This window comes from Thalassophryne amazonica, chromosome 2 (assembly GCF_902500255.1).
Source record: "Thalassophryne amazonica chromosome 2, fThaAma1.1, whole genome shotgun sequence".
NCBI classification, from domain to species: domain Eukaryota; kingdom Metazoa; phylum Chordata; class Actinopteri; order Batrachoidiformes; family Batrachoididae; genus Thalassophryne; species Thalassophryne amazonica.
The window spans coordinates 119,416,061-119,436,186 of record NC_047104.1 but is presented as its reverse complement, the minus strand read 5'-3'; the positions used below and the strand labels follow the sequence as shown (position 1 = coordinate 119,436,186).

The 20,126-nt window shown below is 41.3% G+C and overlaps 1 protein-coding gene across 1 annotated transcript in view; it reads right to left on the bottom strand.

Moving 5' to 3' along the window:
- gas6 (growth arrest-specific 6) overlaps window positions 1–20,126 on the bottom strand; it is a 72,259-nt gene that overhangs the window by 363 nt on the left and 51,770 nt on the right. Inside the window, exons 10-14 of the mRNA XM_034192686.1 lie at window positions 17,509–17,698; window positions 13,953–14,117; window positions 13,696–13,864; window positions 4,169–4,308; window positions 3,864–4,065 (exon numbers count right to left, since the gene is read on the bottom strand). Of these exons, the coding sequence (XP_034048577.1) occupies window positions 3,864–4,065; window positions 4,169–4,308; window positions 13,696–13,864; window positions 13,953–14,117; window positions 17,509–17,698 (866 nt within the window). The remainder of the gene's footprint in view (window positions 1–3,863; window positions 4,066–4,168; window positions 4,309–13,695; window positions 13,865–13,952; window positions 14,118–17,508; window positions 17,699–20,126) is intronic.

The following is a 20,126-nucleotide window of genomic DNA, read 5'->3' as shown; positions in this document are numbered from 1 at the left end:
ATCAACTAGGTGCAACTTAGTGTGACTTCCAGAAGGATGGAGTGCAGATGCACTGCACAATTAATCAGACTCGCTAGGGCTGTAATCGTGATAATCATATTGTGAAGCCTGTGGTTTTTTTTTTTTTTAAATTAGTATCATGATACTGTGAAAACTCAACTACTGCATGGAAGAAATAATTACCTCTTGCAGAAGAAACATAAATGATTTATAAAATATACAAATAGGAAACATCAAGGTAACATCAAGGATTACAATCAATACTTCAGAATAATTTGTTTCTTTAAAGATAAATCATTCACCACAGATTACTTCCTACATAATTAGGGGAAACAGTGATGCAGTTATGTATCGTGATGTGCATTAGCTATCGTATCGTTACACCCTGAGACTCGGTATTTAATGAAGCCCCGGTCATATACCACACGATGACACAATGTGATGGTGCTGTACCACCTGAACGCAGTGACTCAGCAATACAGCAGGAACGTACTGCAGAAGAACCGCTGAGCACAGCGCAATTATCACACTGTGCAGTGAAGGACGAATGAGAGCTACACAGGTTGGTAGATCTGTGGTCAAACAAGACCTTCAGAGTGCAGGGAAAATAAATATATGATGAGGCCTGGGATGCTTCCTGTTTAACTGTATAGTTGTGAGACTTGGCCACTAGTGAGCTAAAACAATGACTGAATGTTACTGGTACTAGGTCCCTTTGAAGGATCCTTGGGTTTTGCTTGAATGACTGACTGACAAATGAGCAGTTACTTTTGTACAACAATCATTTCCACATAAATTCAGCATTATTTCATCAGAAAAGACGGTGGAAGTGATCAGAGCGCAACAGCTACACGAGCTGTTAGCTGATGTCTTCACTGCCCGGCGGTCATTTCAAAGCGTCACCAAGTATCGCCTCATTTCTGCTTAAAACTGACTTTAGAATGATTTAAGAGGTTTTACCTTGTCATCTTGGGAGGTGATGGTCTACTGATTATGCGTTGGGCTTGAGACCAGAGGATCTTCAGTTCAAATCCCAGCCTGACCGGAAAATCACTAAGGGCCCTTGGGCAAGGTCCTTAATCCCCTAGTTGTTACTGGTGTATAATGAGTACCTTGTATGGCAGCACCCTAACATTAGGGTGAATGTGAGGCATTATTGTAAAGCGCTTTGAGCGTCTGACGCAGATGGAAAAGCGCTATATAAATGTAGTCCTGAAGAGACTGTCTTAGACGAGCTGCTGTGGTCCGAAATGACGCGTGTGCAGTGGAGGCAGGGTGGACCAATTGGTCTGCGACTCCAGCGTTGATAAGAGGAAATAATCATGGGGACTTCTAGTGGCACTCTGAGTAGTATGGCAGTTTAGAAAGCAAGCTCCAGTGCCAGCCTAAAAAAAAAAAAACCCTACTCAAGAACTTGCACACAAAGTGACGCAGATGAAGAAATGGACAATGAAAAAATAGCCAAGCACTCGCTTAGCAGAAAAGATGGTGATGCTACAGAAAAACAAAACTTTGGTCTCTATCCGCAAAGTGGTGAGTGAGGCTGTTACAGCGGGGATGGCAGTGCTCCAGGCCAAACTGAAAAGAGACTTTAGGAATTTCAGGACATGTTTCCAGGAGGACGTGGAGAAAAAAAAAAAAAGATGGACGAAATTACAGCTGAAATAAACAAAAAGACACGAGACGCAACATGTCAAATAGAGGGGTCACTAAACTATCAGTGAGTTGAAAGAAAGCATGGCTGAAGCAGAGCAGTGGGACTCTGTAGTAAAGGAGCCCATGACACAGCTGTAACCGACCTTGAGGGACGCTTGCAGCGCAACAATATAAAAATTTATGCCATACCATAGGATGCCATTGCGTGTGTATTTTGATCATGATTATGCCACAGAGGTATAAAACAAGAGGGATGAATACATCCCAGTTAAGAAGGCGTTAAAGGAAAACAGTATGCGGTTCCAGACACCCCAAACCAGAATCTGGGTTTTCTTTGAAATGGGTTCCGCCCAATATAACAGCGCAACACCGGCAGTGGCGGATCTGTGGAAAAGAGGATTCACCGTGGGTGAGGTTAAATGAAGCACTAAGAGTAAAAATATCATGGTGGAGATGCTGACGCAACTGATGCCATGGGAGACAACTGACAATCGACGAGGTACAGATAAGAACCGCTTCCAGTGGCAGATTCTGGAAAAGCTTGTGGAGTACTGTAGGACAGAGCCTGGAACGGCAACAGGGGATAAAGTGAGGGACTTGCTCTGTTAAAACTGGATAAAAACTGTGGTGAGAGGATCCCTGGATGGTGTAGTGACATGGGGTTACCCTTCTTCCACGCAGAAATAGGATAGGAACATCAAAAAATCTGTTCAGCCTCCTTCGTCATCTGTATATACTTTATACAGCCCTTATTTCCCCAGTTTATCCTATTTACACCCAGAGGCTGGCCCACACAGACAGTGTCTTAAAGACTTTTTTTCCTTTTCTTCTTGACTTATTGAGGGGCCCCACCTTGTGGCCTGCTCCCCTCACTGTTAGAGGTGACAGGGTACCCATTCTATTTGAAGCTCAGTTCACTGTTCTGTATAATAGTTAATTTACACCCCCCCCCTCCAAGTTCTGTGCCCAGAGGAACTGGGATGTGACAAAGGCAGTGTGTTTTATTACATGCATTATCTATTACCAATACATCATGTCATTGAATGTAAATGGGCTAAATAATGCAATTAAAAGAAGCAAAATAATAGTCAAAAAAAAAAAAAAAAAAAATACATATATATATATATATATATATATATATATATATATATAGCATTCTGTCATAAAACACACCTCTCACACACTGAACATGAAACACTTAAAAAGAAACAAGAGGAGTTGCCACACTAATCTCAAACACAATTTGCTTTGAATTCATTTCTAAAATAAGTGATAGTGAGGGCAGATTTATTTTTAGAAAAGGGAAATTAGATGGAAAAGATGTTATATTATTTAACGTGTATGTGGCACCGGGAAATAACGCACGTTTTTTCAGACAGGGATTCAACTTAAATTGCCTCAGAGACAAGGGGAAGTGATGGTCTAGTGGTCTAGTGGTTGGGCTTGAGACCAGAAGATCCTCAGTTCAAATCCCAGCCTGACCAGAAAATCACTAAGGGCCCTTGGGCAAGGTCCCAGTGTGCAGTGAGTGCCTTGTATGGCAGTACCCTGACATTGGGGTAAATGTGAGGCATTATTGTAAAGTTTTGAGCATCTGATGCAGATGGAAAAGCGCTGTGTAAATGCATTCCAATGGGAGACTGCAATGTCTTGCTCATCTAAATTCAACTAATATTAATAGAAAAACGTATAAATAGGATAGTAAAAGACTTAATGACGCTTGTACATGCCAGTGCATGTTAAATTACTCTGTTCGGCCTTCTTTAAAAGTGTTTTCTTGAATGTTTCACATACCGGATCCGAATGAGCAAAATTACGGTTAGTGTGAGTGACAATATTCTCATGTGAACAAATCAGCGTTCTTTGTGAAAGAAACTTTTCATACTGTGTTAACAAAATGATGAGTACAGTATATAAAAAGGTCATGGCCAATATGACACACACACACACACACACACACACACACACACACACACACACACACACACACACACACACACACACACACACACACACACACACACACACACACACACACACACACACACACACACACAGGACCAAACTATTCTTTGTCAAAGAAACATAAGTTGTATCAATATAATGTTGCGTGCAGCAAGAAAAAAAACCTGCGTTTTTTTGTGGAAACATTTTGTATTGTTGCATGACTATAATTGTGGCCGTTGTGTGCAAATATGGGCACTCACCGGGAAGGCCTCCTAAGAATGTGCTAGACTCGGACAGAATGTCAAGAGGACCTTGGATTTCTTCACTTCGTCCAGACTGGCCATCAATGATCAGCTGGGTCTGGTTGTCTGAGACGGTCACCTGGATGAGATGACTCTCACCATCACACAGGGGGGCTGGAGCACTGGCAATAATGACCTCACCGGCTGACACCAGAAGAAACTGCAGACACAAAGAAGGTTTGTTTGCAGAATAGAGGAGCACCGACAAACATCAGATTCACTTAACACACATGCTTGTACACAGACTCATAAAACACACTCACATCTCGCCACTCATCAGTACCGGGGTGATAATCAGCCAGAGCAATGGAGAGTGGCACGGTGTCCTGGTGAACCAGTGCAAACAACACGCCCAAAGCAGAAATGGGACGCAGGGTCAAACGCACAGTGAGGCTCTGTGAGGCTGAAATTAGAGGGAGAGGAAGTGAGGAAAAAAAAAGCAGGGCAAAAACACCGAAGCAAACTGACAAAAATATTATCAATTATACATAGCCAGTAGAAACAAACTCAGAATTACACTTTGGCCTTTGACTCCTACAGTCAGTGCAGAATTGTACAGGTCAGATTCAGAAAGCATGTGGCACACAGTAGCTAACTACAGAATCCATCCAGCAATCTCCGAGACCACATCAATACCTTACATATACTCAATACACAGAAATGGACATCATGGCATTATTGGGCTCTCAATGAGTTCTTTGCACTGTTCTTTTCAGTTTGTCTTGTGACTTTCATTACGACCTAGACCTGAATAAATGGCAGACCATTTATTCAGGTCTAGGTCGTACTCCCCACAGACCAAGCAGCTCATCCCACACTTTCCTACCAAGTCCTTTAACTCTTCCTGTGGGATCCAGAGGTGATCCAAAGCCAGGTGGAAGACATAAACCCACCAGTTATAAACCACCCCGGGATCTCCTCCTAGCTGGATGTGCCTGGAAGACCACCCTAGGGAGATGACCGGGAGGCATCATCACCAGACACCCAAACCACCTCAGGTGAATCCTTTTAAAGCGAAGTCCCTCCTGCATATTTAAAGTTCTCAGCCTGTACCCTGAGTGTAAACCCAGATATCTGATGGAAGAATCTCATTTCTGCCGTATGCATCCACAACCTTGTTCTTTCAGTCATTATCCAAATAAGCAATGAGCCAGAGGAGTTGTTTGGCCCACCTGGGGGGAGGAGTGCCACCTATTATTTTTTTAAAGTTCAAGTTCCCCTGACACAGAAAACTGATGATAGCAATGCAGCCACAGTAGGTTTTAGTTTTTATGGGCATATGGCAGCCTTAGTAACAGCCATTTTGGACAATGGCTGCCAAATATGGCCTATTTAGCTTTTTTCCCCCTCAGTGTTTTATTATTCTGTTGTTTTATCAAGTACATTTATTGTCATTGTAAGTCTTACACTGCCATGATATTTGATAATGGCTTGTTTTTCTACTTTTTTAAGAAGTATATCTCAAATGATGACTACTTACTGAAGTAATAGAAACAAGGTCTTGTCAGTATACAACCCCAATTCCAATGAAGTTGGGACGTTGTGTAAAATGTAAATAAAAACAGAATGCAATGATTTGCAAATCCTCTTCAAACTATATTCAACTGAATACATCACATAGACAAGATATTTTATGTTAAAACTGATTTTGAAATGGATGCCTGCAACACATATCAAAATAGCTGGGACAGTGGTATGTTTACCAGTGTTACATCACCTTTCCTTCTAACAACACTCAATAAGCGTTTGGGAACTGAGGACACTAATTGCTGAAGCTTTGTAGGTGGAATTCTTTCCCATTCTTGCTTGATGTACGACTTCAGTTGTTCAACAGTCCAGGGTCTCCGTTGTCATATTTTGTGCTTCATAATGCGCCACACATTTTCAATGGGAGACAGGTCTGGACTGTAGGCAGGCCATTGTAGTTCCTGCACTCTTTTACTACAAAGCCACACTGTTGTAACACGTTTAGAATGTGTCTTGGCATTGTCTTGCTGAAGTAAGCAGGGACGTCCCTGATAAAAACATTGCTTGGATGGCAGCATGTGTTGCTCCAAAACTTGGATGTACCTTTCAGCACTGATGGTGCCATCACATATGTGTAAGTTGCTCATGCCATGGGCACTAACACACCCCCATACCATCACAGATGCTGGCTTTTGAACTTTGGCTGGTAACAATCTGGATTTTGTCTTTCTTCTTTTGTCCGGAGGACATGACGTCCATGATTTCCAAAAACAATTTGAAATGTGGACTCATCAGATCACAGCACACTTTTCCACTTTGCGTCTGTCTATTTCAAATGAGCTCGGGCCCAGAGAAGGCAGCGGCATTTCTGGATGTTGTTGATATATGGCTTTCGCTTTGCATGGTAGAGTTTTAACTTGCACTTGTAGATGTAGCGACGAAATGTGTTAACTGACAATGGTTTTCTGAAGTGTTCCTGAGTCCACGCGGTAAGATCCTTTACACAATGATGTGTTTTTAATGCAGTGCCGCCTGAGGGATCGAAGGTCACGGGCACTCAATGTTGGGTTTTGGCCTTGCTGCTTACGTGTAGAAAATTCTCCAGATTCTCTGAATCTTCTGATTATATTATGGACTGTAGATGATGGAATCCTTAAATTCCTTGCAACTGAATGTTTAGAAACATTGTTCTTAAACTGTTGGACTATTTTTTCACGTAGTTGTTCACAAAATGGTGATCCTCACCCCATCTTTGGTTGTGAACGGCTGAGCCTTTTGGGGATGCTCCTTTTACAGCCAATCATGACACCCACAATTAGTGTCCTCAGTTCCCAAATGCTTATTGAGTGTTGTTAGAAGGAAAGGTGATGTAACAGTGGTAAACATACCACTGCCCCAGCTTTTTGAAACGTGTTGTAGGCATCCATTTCAAAATGAGCAAATATTTGCACAAAAACAATAAAGTTTATCATTTTGAACATTAAATTTCTTCTATTTATGGTGTATTCAATTGAATATAGGTTGAAGAGGATTTGCAAATCATTGTGTTCTGTTTTTATTTACATTTTACACAACATCCCAACTTCATTGGAATTGGGGTTGTACATACAGTTATATATTCTGTGAAAGTCAAATATAGAGGTCAAATGCAAGAGAAATCTGACCAAAGCTACTGAATTGAGAGTTGATGAAATCAAATCAATCAATCAATCAACTTTTTTCTTATATAGCGCCAAATCACAACAAACAGTTGCCCCAAGGCGCTCCATATTGTAAGGCAAGGCCATACAATAATTATAAAAAACCCCAACGGTCAAAACGACCCCCTATGAGCAAGCACTTGGCAACAGTGGGAAGGAAAAACTCCCTTTTAACAGGAAGAAACCTCCAGCAGAACCAGGCTCAGGGAGGGGCAGTCTTCTGCTGAGACTGGTTGGGGCTGAGGGAAAAAAACAGGAAAAAGACATGCCATGAAGGGGGGCAGAGATCGATCACTAATGATTAAATGCAGAGTGATGCATACGGAGCAAAAAGAGAAAGAAACAGTGCATCATGGGAACCCCCCCACAATCTACGTCTAAAGCAGCATAACCAAGGGATGGTCCAGGGTCACCCGATCCAGCCCTAACTATAAGCCTTAGCGAAAAGGAAAGTTTTAAGCCTAATCTTAAAAGTAGAGAGGGTATCTGTCTCCCTGATCTGAATTGGGAGCTGGTTCCACAGGAGAGGAGCCTGAAAGCTGAAGGCTCTGCCTCCCATTCTACTCTTACAAACCCTAGGAACTACAAGTAAGCCCGCAGTCTGAGAGCGAAGCGCTCTAATGGGGTAATATGGTACTATGAGGTCCCTAAGATAAGATGGGACCTGATTATTCAAAACCTTATAAGTAAGAAGAAGAATTTTAAATTCTATTCTAGAATTAACAGGAAGCCAATGAAGAGAGGCCAACACGGGTGAGATATGCTCTCTCCTGCTAGTCCCCGTCAGTACTCTAGCTGCAGCATTCTGAACCAACTGAAGGCTTTTTAGGGAACTTTTAGGACAACCTGATAATAATGAATTACAATAGTCCAGCCTAGAGGAAATAAATGCATGAATTAGTTTTTCAGCATCACTCTGAGACAAGACCTTTCTGATTTTAGAGATATTGCGTAAATGCAAAAAGGCAGTCCTACATATTTGTTTAATATGCGCTTTGAATGACATATCCTGATCAAAAATGACTCCAAGATTTCTCACAGTATTACTAGAGATCAGGGAAATGCCATCCAGAGTAACAATCTGGTTAGACACCATGCTTCTAAGATTTGTGGGGCCAAGTACAATAACTTCAGTTTTATCTGAGTTTAAAAGCAGAAAATTAGAGGTCATCCATGTCTTTATGTCTGTAAGACAATCCTGCAGTTTAGCTAATTGGTGTGTATCCTCTGGCTTCATGGATAGATAAAGCTGGGTATCATCTGCGTAACAATGAAAATTTAAGCAATACCGTCTAATAATACTGCCTAAGGGAAGCATGTATAAAGTGAATAAAATTGGTCCTAGCACAGAACCTTGTGGAACTCCATAATTAACTTTAGTCCGTGATGAAGATTCCCCATTTACATGAACAAACTGTAATCTATTAGACAAATATGATTCAAACCACCGCAGCGCAGTGCCTTTAATACCTATGACATGCTCTAATCTCTGTAATAAAATTTTATGGTCAACAGTATCAAAAGCAGCACTGAGGTCCAACAGAACAAGCACAGAGATAAGTCCACTGTCCGAAGCCATAAGAAGATCATTTGTAACCTTCACTAATGCTGTTTCTGTACTATGATGAATTCTAAAACCTGACTGAAACTCTTCAAATAGACCATTCCTCTGCAGGTGATCAGTTAGCTGTTTTACAACTACCCTCTCAAGAATCTTTGAGAGAAAAGGAAGGTTGGAAATTGGCCTATAATTAGCTAAGATAGCTGGGTCAAGTGATGGCTTTTTAAGTAATGGTTTAATTACTGCCACCTTAAAGGCCTGTGGTACATAACCAACTAACAAAGATAGATTAATCATATTTAAGATTGAAGCATTAAATAATGGTAGGACTTCCTTGAGCAGCCTGGCAGGAATGGGGTCCAATAAACATGCCGATGGTTTGGACGAAGCAACCAATGAAAATAACTCGGACAGAACAACCGGAGAGAAAGAGTCTAACCAAATACCGGCATCACTGAAAGCAGCCAAAGATAACGATACATCTTTGGGATGGTTATGAGTAATTTTTTCTCTAATAGTCAAAATTTTGTTAGCAAAGAAAGTCATGAAGTCATTACTAGTTAAAGTTAATGGAATACTCAGCTCAATAGAGCTCTGACTCTTTGTCAGCTTACCTACAGTGCTGAAAAGAAACCTGAGGTTATTCTTATTTTCTTCAATTAGTGATGAGTAGAAAGATGTCCTAGCTTTACGGAGGGCTTTTTTATAGAGCAACAAACTCTTTTTCCAGGCTAAGTGAAGATCTTCTAAATTAGTGAGACGCCATTTCCTCTCCAACTTACGGGTTATCTGCTTTAAGCTACGAGTTTGTGAGTTATACCACGGAGTCAGACACTTCTGATTTAAAGCTCTCTTTTTCAGAGGAGCTACAGCATCCAAAGTTGTCTTCAAAGAGGATGTAAAACTATTGACGAGATACTCTATCTCCCTTACAGAGTTTAGGTAGCTACTCTGCTCTGTGTTGGTATATGACATTAGAGAACATAACGAAGGAATCATATCCTTAAACCTAGTTACAGCGCTTTCTGAAAGACTTCTAGTGTAATGAAACTTATTCCCCACTGCAGGGTAGTCCATCAGGGTAAATGTAAATGTTATTAAAAATGATCAGACAGAAGGGAGTTTTCAGGGAATACTGTTAAGTCTTCTATTTCCATACCATAAGTCAGAACAAGATCTAAGATATGATTAAAGTGGTGGGTGGACTCATTTACTTTTTGAGCAAAGCCGATAGAGTCTAATAATAGATTAAATGCAGTGTTGAGGCTGTCATTCTCAGCATCTGTGTGGATATTAAAATCGCCCACTATAATTATCTTATCTGAGCTAAGCACTAAGTCAGACAAAAGGTCTGAAAATTCACAGAGAAACTCACAGTAACGACCAGGTGGACGATAGATAATAACAAATAAAACTGGTTTTTGGGACTTCCAATTTGGATGGACAAGACTAAGAGACAAGCTTTCAAATGAATTAAAGCTCTGTCTAGGTTTTTTGATTAATTAATAAGCTGGAATGGAAGATTGCTGCTAATCTTCCGCCACGGCCCGTGCTACGAGCATTCTGACAGTTAGTGTGACTCGGGGGTGTTGACTCATTTAAACTAACATATTCATCCTGCTGTAACCAGGTTTCTGTTAGGCAGAATAAATCAATACGTTGATCAATTATTATATCATTTACCAACAGGGACTTAGAAGAGAGAGACCTAATGTTTAATAGACCACATTTAACTGTTTTAGTCTGTGGTGCAATTGAAGGTGCTATATTATTTTTTCTTTTTGAATTTTTATGCTTAAATAGATTTGATAATAGATAAATGCTATCAATCTAGCAACTAAGAGATAAGATAAGAAAATTATAGTTGTTACTACCAGAGGCATTGTTGCTGCTGAGGCCCATTAGCATTCATCCTGTTACAAGGATCACACACGCGAATCGGATGAAGACAAGAATGAAGAAGAAACTGATGACTCTGAATCCAACTATCAGGAAAGCAGAAGCATTTGCAGACCTTCTAGAATACAAAGTGTAATAATAGAAAAGAAACCAGTGATCCAAATATCTATCCTGAAAAGAAAGCTAGAAGAGTATATTCAGAACAGAGGTGTTAAAGATCTAAAAGAATAAACCAAAAAGCATCTCTGCAGAAAACCTGAAAGTGAGCTTGGCAACTCAGTGCAGATAATTTCAGATGATAGAAGAAAACTCCTTGTAGGTCCAGACACCCTTGAACTTAAGAGATGTGGTCATCAAAAACCTGATATGACAGAGAGAACTTGACATGTGGAAGTCCAAATAAATTTCAAAGGAGATTGATAAATCCTCAGCTCATATTAGATCAGTCATACAAAAATGACAAGAAATCAACAAAATGGCCATATCACGCTTCAGAGGTAGACAGCGCTCCGTTCAGTATACTATATCACCTTGAAAGGTTTTTGCTGGGACTTCTGACAGGTGATCCAGACAACAAAGCCCCACCTCAGAGAGTGGCAACTCTTATCAAGTCCTTCACTCAGGATATAGTATACGCAGTGACCTGTGGACAGCAAAAGCCTCCAAGACATTGGTTGCTCCCATATGCTGTTAAGACTATCATTGGTAATGTTGAAATTATCCACATCCTCAATCGCATGGGACATGCTGTATCCTATTCCCAACTTCAGAAGAATGATATGGCATTATGTCTGCAGAAGATGGCGGCTTCTATGAATCAACAAACTATTCTCCCTGCTTCTATAAAGCCCTATGTCTTTACCAACCTTGCATGGGACAACATAGAACGACTTGAAGAAGCAATCTGAGGCAAGGGAACAACTCACAGGGTCAATGGTATTGCTGTTTAGTCTAAAGTCTACCGACCAGATCTACTACAAGTTTCACTGCCAAGTATTAGGAAAACAAAGCAAAGATCTATTTCTCCTGACGACCAGGAACTTGAGGATACATTTCAGGAGAAAGAACTGGTCCCCACCGATTATTTATATCCAGTGTTGGAGTTGAACAGTGGAGAGAAGAAGCTGCCGTTGCAAGGGGCAAAACATTGGCATGGATACTTGCAAGTTATTCTGAAGAGGAAAACAAACAATTGCAAACTGGAATGGTTTCAACATTAAAAGCAGAGACTCTGTTTCTGTGTCATAAGATACTGTTGGTTACCTTCCAACAATTAATGTGTGTGCAACAGATACGACCACGTTTTTTAAGCTCTTAACCAGTCAGAACTTATTCATGAGACACTGCATCTACAGATGGTAGTTGTTGTCATGGTCCAGGCACTCTACTTCAAGGCAGCAGAAATTGTGTGGAAACACAAAGGGCAATATGCCAATTGTAGTCCTTTGCATGGGTGCATTCCATACCATTTGTAATGCACTAGCCATTTTAGGGAAAAGGATCCAGGATGTAGAGCTACGAGATATCCTTATTGAGTCAGGAATTGTAGCTGAAGGTTCAGTCACAGGTGTTCTTGGAAAAATGTACAACAGAGCTGTGTGTGTACATAAATGAAATTGAAAGTATCTCATACTGTAAGTTCCCAAACTGTATAGTTTATAATGTAACATATATGGTTTATAGAATTATGAAGTAAGGCCAAAATAGTAAAGTACTGTGCAAATGTACATTTTACTGCAATAAAGGGTTGATAGGTAATAAATGGATCCCTGTATGTGTACTGCAAGAATAGGAATAAAAAAATGTCAATAGCAAAGGCTCTTGTAAGTTGAATGGACAAGGTAGGAAAAATTATATTTGGTCCACATTAAAATAAAGGTTATTTTTAAATTTTTATCATTAATTACCATACTTTTAGTGTAAATATTTACCATGTTATCTAAAAAACACATTTATTTGGTTATTTGTCCTCAATAAGTGTTAAACTCATAGGGAATGTGTGTTTTTGTGAGGTTTATCTGAGGGTCATGTCATATCTTAATTTTAATACATTTTTAAGGGTGGTCTTGAACTTCCTGCGATATCATAATAAAAGCTGCCACTCTGACATTGCTATCATACATCTTCCACAACTAGGGATATATAGCTACCAAAATATCATAGTGAGACATCATCCACTCAGTTGGGCCAAATGGCCCAAAATCCAGGTCCTGGCCCATCACCTAAAAGCTCATGATCATATTTGAGGATAGGAGGATAAATCGGATGGCTCCTTCTTCACAATGGTCCGGTACAGCATCCGTAAACATCACATGCAGCCCCAAGCCATCTATTGTTCTCACACTCCATCTTACCCCACTGATTAATAAGATTCAAGATACTTAAAAGTCCTCTACTTGGGGTTGTAACTCTATCCTGACACGGAGGTGATAATCCACCCTTCCCTGACAGACGACCATGGTCTCAGATCCAAAGCTGCCGATCCTCATCCAGGTCGTTTCCCACTCGGCCTCAAACCTGCCCAGTATGTATCAGATCACTGTCTGAAGTGCCTTGAAATCCTGTTCATGAACATGGTAAAAATAGTAAATGGACTGCATTTATATAGCGTTTTTTTCCATCTGAATTACAAGCTCAAATCACTTTACAAAGTTTACAATGATGCCTCACATTCACACACACACACATACACTGATGTCAGGGTGCTGTCGTGTAAGGCGCTCATTACACACCGGGAGCATCTTGGGGATTAAGGACCTTGCTCAAGGGCCCTTAACGATTTTGCAGGCTGACAGGAGTTTGAACCGAGGATCTCCTGGTCCCAATCCCACCGCTTAACCAGTAGACCATCCCCTCCCAAGCTGACCATCACCCAATAAAAAAAAATTTGACATAGGAGTGCTTCAGCATAATGGCTGTTGAAAATTTATTCAACTGTGTGACAAGACCCCTGAAGTATATTAGTCATGGGCGGTCATCACAAAAGAAGCTAAAACCAAGAATTTGAACCACGGCAGTCTACGTTAAAAAAAGTGTCCATGTGAATCATGAACCTGACCTTAAGTTATACACGCCTACAATATGAGCAAACTTGCTCACACACACACACACACACACACACACACACACACACACACACACACACACACACACACACACACACCATAGCTGATGTTGAAGAGAGCAAAGCCTGTGCCCGGGTAAAATGACCCATGATCCTCAGCGCTGAAACACTGCATGTTGTCATTGGCTTGTACTGTTTCTTGTATGGAGGTATCTTCACCCGTCAACCAGCGCCAATCTTTCATACAGCCATCTAGACGGGGATTCAACTACACAACAGACACAACAGAGAAATGAATAGCTCATTGTTCTTTTCATATGCAAGGAAACCCACACTCCTCCATGTACCCAACAAACCTGATTAACAAGGCCGTCTTCTTTAAAAGGAACTCCTCCAACAGTGAGGTTGAGTTCATGCATGCCTTTCTTTACTGTGAACAGATCTCCATTTACTGCTATCTTCATCACAGCCTCTCTGTCGATCTTAATTACGAGACTCCGACCCTGTTCTTCTACAGAGATCTATAAGTAAAATAAGACACTCGTGAGGAAGATTTCAAGCAGGAAACCTGAAGTGAAGAAGTAACTTTGTAGCTGTAGCATTGCATGACATGGATGATCCACAACTGTGTTTGCCATGAAGGTCCAACAATTGTTGTTGATTAAGGCCATGTCACACCTTGACAATTTAACCAGCATATACCGATGTATTAAAAACCCACTGAATACGATGACGTACCTCAAGTAAGTTATGGGTAAGTTTTGTATAAAGCCCTGGTCCCACTGAATAATGAAGGATGAATAATGAGCCACATAGCATGTTTTTTTGGTACGAGTCCAGTTATTCAACAATCGTGGGAGAATAGTGGCTCTTAGAGGCAGAATATTCAGCTAACGAGGCTCATCTCTGAGCGTGGCGTTAATATAAAGAAATTCAAAATTTAGCAACAACAGTGTGGGGCAGTTTGTGTATGAGGTACAACGAGGACAAACGAGGATATTAGAGGCATGTTTGTAGTGAGGATGAGGCCCATTATCCGAGCACCTGGCGACTACGAGGACCGGACAAGCTGTTTTGGACAGGCTATTTTGGCTCAGCGCTCTTGCGCACTACAATCCCACTGGCTTTGTGTGCCGCACGCTGTATATAAAATAATTATTTTGTAGCGGATTAACCATTTTCTGTCAGTTTGGATGTAGAAAACACCTCTTCTGGAATCACAGAGGACAGTTTCATCTGGAGCTTTTTCTTCTCTCTGTCTCATGTGCTGAGGTGTAGAACATATTTAGAACAGCCTAAAAGGTAATTATTTCTAATGTTTATATTGTTTGGTAAAACAGTTGTATGTTCATTCCTTCTTTATAAGCAGCTGTAAAAGTATGTTTGATATGTATGTATGATTGATTTAACATCTTCTTATAATGGATCAGATGAGGCATACTCTGTGTGCGCTGAAGCAATGACTCGCACCCAAGACGAGCATTTACGCAGAACGCGAGTGTGCAAAAAGAGCAATTTTGCAGACAATAACAGACAAATTTAAAAGTTGGATCACCGGCGTCAAAATGACTGTAAAGCCACGGAAGAAATAAAGCCACCAAGAAGAAGCGCAGAGGCGATTATCCAGGAACCCATGGTTCAGTTCTAGCTGGTCTATGGATGTGTTTTGTGTTGTGTTTTTGTGTTTTGGGGGGAAGTGATCCACACAGATGCAGGTGTACATAATTAAAGCAGCCACCTCATTGTGGTGTCTTGTTTTTTTTGGGTCAAAGAGAGCTGGGTAACACTCAGAACTGCTGCATTTAATGACTCTGGAACACAGATGAACTGCAGACAGACGCAGGGATGCACACACCAGCCGGACTGCGCAGGAGCATCTTTTTTTGGACTGCGTTTAAGAAATGTGAAAACATCTTGAATGGATGCTGTGAATTGAAAACCCAAACTTTAAAGGGACCAAGTGTGGGAGGGCTGGGGATCTGGACCAAACCCATGCCTAAATGTGTACCAATGTCACATTACATGGTGCTACATGGATCATATGCGGCGACACAAGCCATTCAAGGCTGGACGGGGCTCAAATGACAGGTCAATCGTGGCTCATAAAAGGCTGATACCTGGAAGATGCGAGGTACTAAGAGGCACATAGAGGCTTCTTCATAGCGGATACGTGGCAGATTTACATGTGGATCATTATTCGAATAATCACTGACAAATCCATACATGCCTCATTATTAATGGCTTTATTATTTGGTGGGACCAAAGCTTAAGTTAAGAGCACACACGTATTCTTCATATTACAGCAAAGTCATCAAAAAAGGTTTGTGCATGTACAATAATTTCAACGCCGTCAAACAGCTTGGGACTCCGACGAGGGCAGTCGCATCTCCTCCACTCTCTCTTATCTCTGCTCTCTGCTTCTGCGGGGGCAGAGCAGTTTTAGATGGAGCTGGTCCCCATTCCTACCCCCAAGCTGATGGTGGTGCATCTCAGGGTTGATGCGTGACCTTCACCCAGTTGCCTCAATTCGGATAACAGACTTCTTCAAACTTAGTGCACATAAACAATGCCAAATGTATATGTGCTGTCTTTAATTCTGATGTGTGCCATTATTACGGTAAACAAGTAATAATTGTGGACTAATTGCTGTCTGAGGTAACTGGAGTGTAAACATAATTTGTCCACTGTGAGATCAATAAAGTATATCTTATCTCATCTCATACGTCCCACATACACAAGCCATAAGTCTTTGTAAGTAAGTTATGCGATTATTTACACACGTTACTTCTAAGTTACTCATTAAGTCAAAATACATGAAGCTAATGTCTAGCATACCCAATACTCATGAGTAACTTACTTTGAACGTATGTGCAACTTGTATTGTGCGTATTTCACATGTTCTGGACAACTTACTGAATGTGTCAGCTACCATATAATGGCGTACTCTGTGTTTCCACATCCAGATTTAGGAATGGGTACCAAAATAACTGACCTGTACCCGTACCAATTTTCTGCAAAATTATGGACCGGTTACAAAAGGGAGGTGCTAACCCACTGCTGCCCATTGATTGGCTCAGCAGCTAAAGTGAAAGCTGCAGTCCTCATGCAAACAGTTCAGACTGTTTAAAATATTAAAACCAAGTCTTAATCTTACCTGTTATGCCATTTCAGTTGGATTCATCATCACAGCCTGAAGAAAACCTATCCACATAAAGCGTCATTATTTTGGAAAACGACACCTGAAAATATTTTAGTTCTTTGTGTGGCTGAGGAAATGCAGCATTTTTAAAGAAGTCCCTTTGTGTTTGTCTGCTCTCTGTGCATTTCTCAGCCTCTCAGACGCTTTGTCCCAGAACAAGAAAATTAACATTTTAAAAGTTGAAAGAGTAACAGCGCCTCATTGATTCACACCAGCATTTAACACAGGCATCGACTCTACAACATTCTGCATGCAATGACAATAAATCCCATGATCCACCAAGACAAAAATTAAATTTCTCTGTTTGGCTTCCGTGTGGAGGGGGCAAGGCCGTGTAACAGCATATATGCGCTTCATGTAATGCATGTCGACGCCTACATGCTCCTCTTACCAAAGAAAGAGTACTGCTGGCGGGAGAAACACAAGTCAAGCCAGACTTAGCTGTTCTGATCCGTATCATACAGTGCCATACCGACTGGGACTGCTTGGTGGAAACGGGGCTGTCCGTCAGCATACGCTGGCTAAATTGTTATGGTGTGACAGCTGCATTACTTATTCGACCTAGCCAGTGTATTCGCAAATTTTTCATAAGTCGGCATATGCTGGCTTAATTATCAAGCTGTGACAGGCCCTTTAACAACATTTAAAGGTCAGGCTACAAACTCTGTATGTAAATGGTGATTGACTGGACTGAAAACCAGCAGGTCACCAACCTTTCTCCACTGGCCGTCGTTGACAAAGGGTCCACTGCTGGTCACCCTGCTGACAGTGCCATACTTCAGTTGCAACTCCAGCTTCCCATGATGCATTGCCAGCACAATCCAGGAGCTGTGTAAGTGACCTCCAGCAAAGAAGATCACCCCCTCAGGATCATATGTCCGGAAGTCAAATTCTGCCGAAAACCTAAAAATTAGGATGTGGAGATGACAAAGGTAACAGTGACGACCAATAAATTTGAAAATTAGTAATAAGGACAGAAAACAGCTCACAATACATGAGAGAGAAGATAATTACAGAGAAGAAAGCGTGAAGAGAAACAGGAAATTTCTTTTTATACACAAAATATTTTAACTGTTTTCAACTTGACAAGTTCTGTGTTAATTTCATCTCAACTATTATATCAAATAGTTTTTAAAACTCTCCAAAGCAAATTAATGTGTCATGAACAGAAAATGTAGGTCGAGTTTCTACTGCGGTACCACAAGTCCTACTCTTAAAAACAGAAGCGTTAACTACAATTTACTTATTGTAAAAGTATTAGGGGTTGACTGGCTTGGCCAATTATCAGCAGAAATATTCAGCATTTTTGCGGAGATCGGTATCAGCTGATATGCTGTTTTTGCAGCGCTGGATGTAGCAACTCACTGGTTACTTAGTTTCACCTTCATGCACTGTAACTTCACTCTGAGCTGCAGATCACAGCTGAAAACAACGACTCTCTCTGTCTGAGCAAAAAAAAAAAAAACAAACTACATCAAAATCCTTCATTAAATAATACAGAGCTCCTCCTGTGTCCGTAGCTGCTGTTATATTCAGCAATTAACTGTTAAAGGCTTTGCGTTTCCAAGTTCAGTGTTTCCTCAACAGGAGAAAACAGATGGTGTTTGAATCAAGGAAAGGGGAGGGGAAGAGTGCGAGAGACGGGGGGGTTCACTCATTTTCACATGAAAATAAAATAGTTTTCATGGAATGTTTATAAACTGTACAGTTTGCTGTTTATACAAACGATAATGATCATTTGTGTAAACAGCGCACTTTAGCGCTACATGCTCGTTAAAGCAGTGAGCAACTTAATCTTAACCATCTTCAGCTCACAGGCTCACTTAGTGAAACAGGAAAGTGTCTTCTTCTTTGTCTTTCGGCTGTTCCCGTTAGGGGTCGCCACAGCAGATCAATCGTTTCCATCTCACCCTGTCCTCTGTATCTTCCTCTGTCACACCAACCACCTGCATGTCCTCTCTCAGCACATCCATGAACCTCCTCTTTGGTCTCCCTCTTCTCCTCCTGCCTGGTGGATCCATCCTCAGCATCCTTCTCCCTATATACCCTGGGTCCCTCCTCTGCACATGTCCAAACCATCTCAATCTCGCCTCTCTGACTTTGTCTCCAAACCGTCCCACCTGAGCTGTCCCTCTGATATGTTCATTCCTAATCGTGTCCATTCTTGTCACTCCCAAAGAGAATCTCAACATCTTCAGCTCTGCCACCTCCAGCTCTGCCTCCTGTCTTTTTGTTAATGCCACCGTCTCTAAGCCGTACAGCATAGCTGGTCTCACTACTGTTTTGTAAACTTTCCCCTTCACTCTTGCTGATATTCTTCAGTCACAAATCACTCCTGCCACCTTTCTCCACCCACTCCACCCTGCCTGCACTCTCTTCTTCAGCTCTCTACCACACTCTCCATTACTTTGAACAGTTGACCCCAAATATTTAAACTCATCTACTTTCACCACTTCTGCTCCTTGTAACTGCACTATTCCACTGGGCTCCCTCTCATTCACACACATGTACTCAGTCTTGCTTCTACTGACTTTCATTCCCCTTCTCTCCAAAGCATATCTCCACTTCTCCAGACTAGACTCAACTTGCTCTCTACTCTCACTACAGATCACAATGTCATCTGCAAACATCATAGTCCATGGGGACTCCTGTCTGATCTCACCCGTCAACCTGTCAATCACCACTGCAAACAAGAAAGGACTCAGAGCTGATCCTTGGTGTAATCCCACCTCCACCTTGAATGAGTCTGTCATTCCGACTGCGCATCTCACCGCTGTCACACTATTCTTGTACGTCCTGCACTACCCTAACATACTTCTCTGCCACTCGAGACTTCCTCATACAATACCACAACTCTTCTCTTGGCACCCTATCATAAGCTTTTTCTAAGTCCACAAACACACAATGTAACTCTTTCTGTCCTTCTCTGTACTTTTCCAACAGTATTCTCAGAGCAAACACTGCATCTGTAGTGCTCTTTCTCGGCATGAAACCATATTGCTGCTCACAGATCTTCACCTGTTTTCTAAGCCTAGCTTCTACTACTCTTTCCCATAACTTCATGCTGTGGCTGATCAGCTTTATGCCTCTGTAGTTACTGCAGCTCTGCAAATCACCCTTGTTCTTGAAAATAGGAACCAGCACACTTCGTCTCCACTCCTCAGGCATCCTCTCACTTTCTAAGATTTTATTAAACAATCTGGTTAGAAACTCTACTGCCATCTCTCCTAGACATTTCCATGCCTCCACTGGAATGTCATCTGGACCAACTGCCTTTCCACTCTTCATCCTCTTCAAAGCAGCCCTCACTTCTTCCTTGCTAATCTCTTGT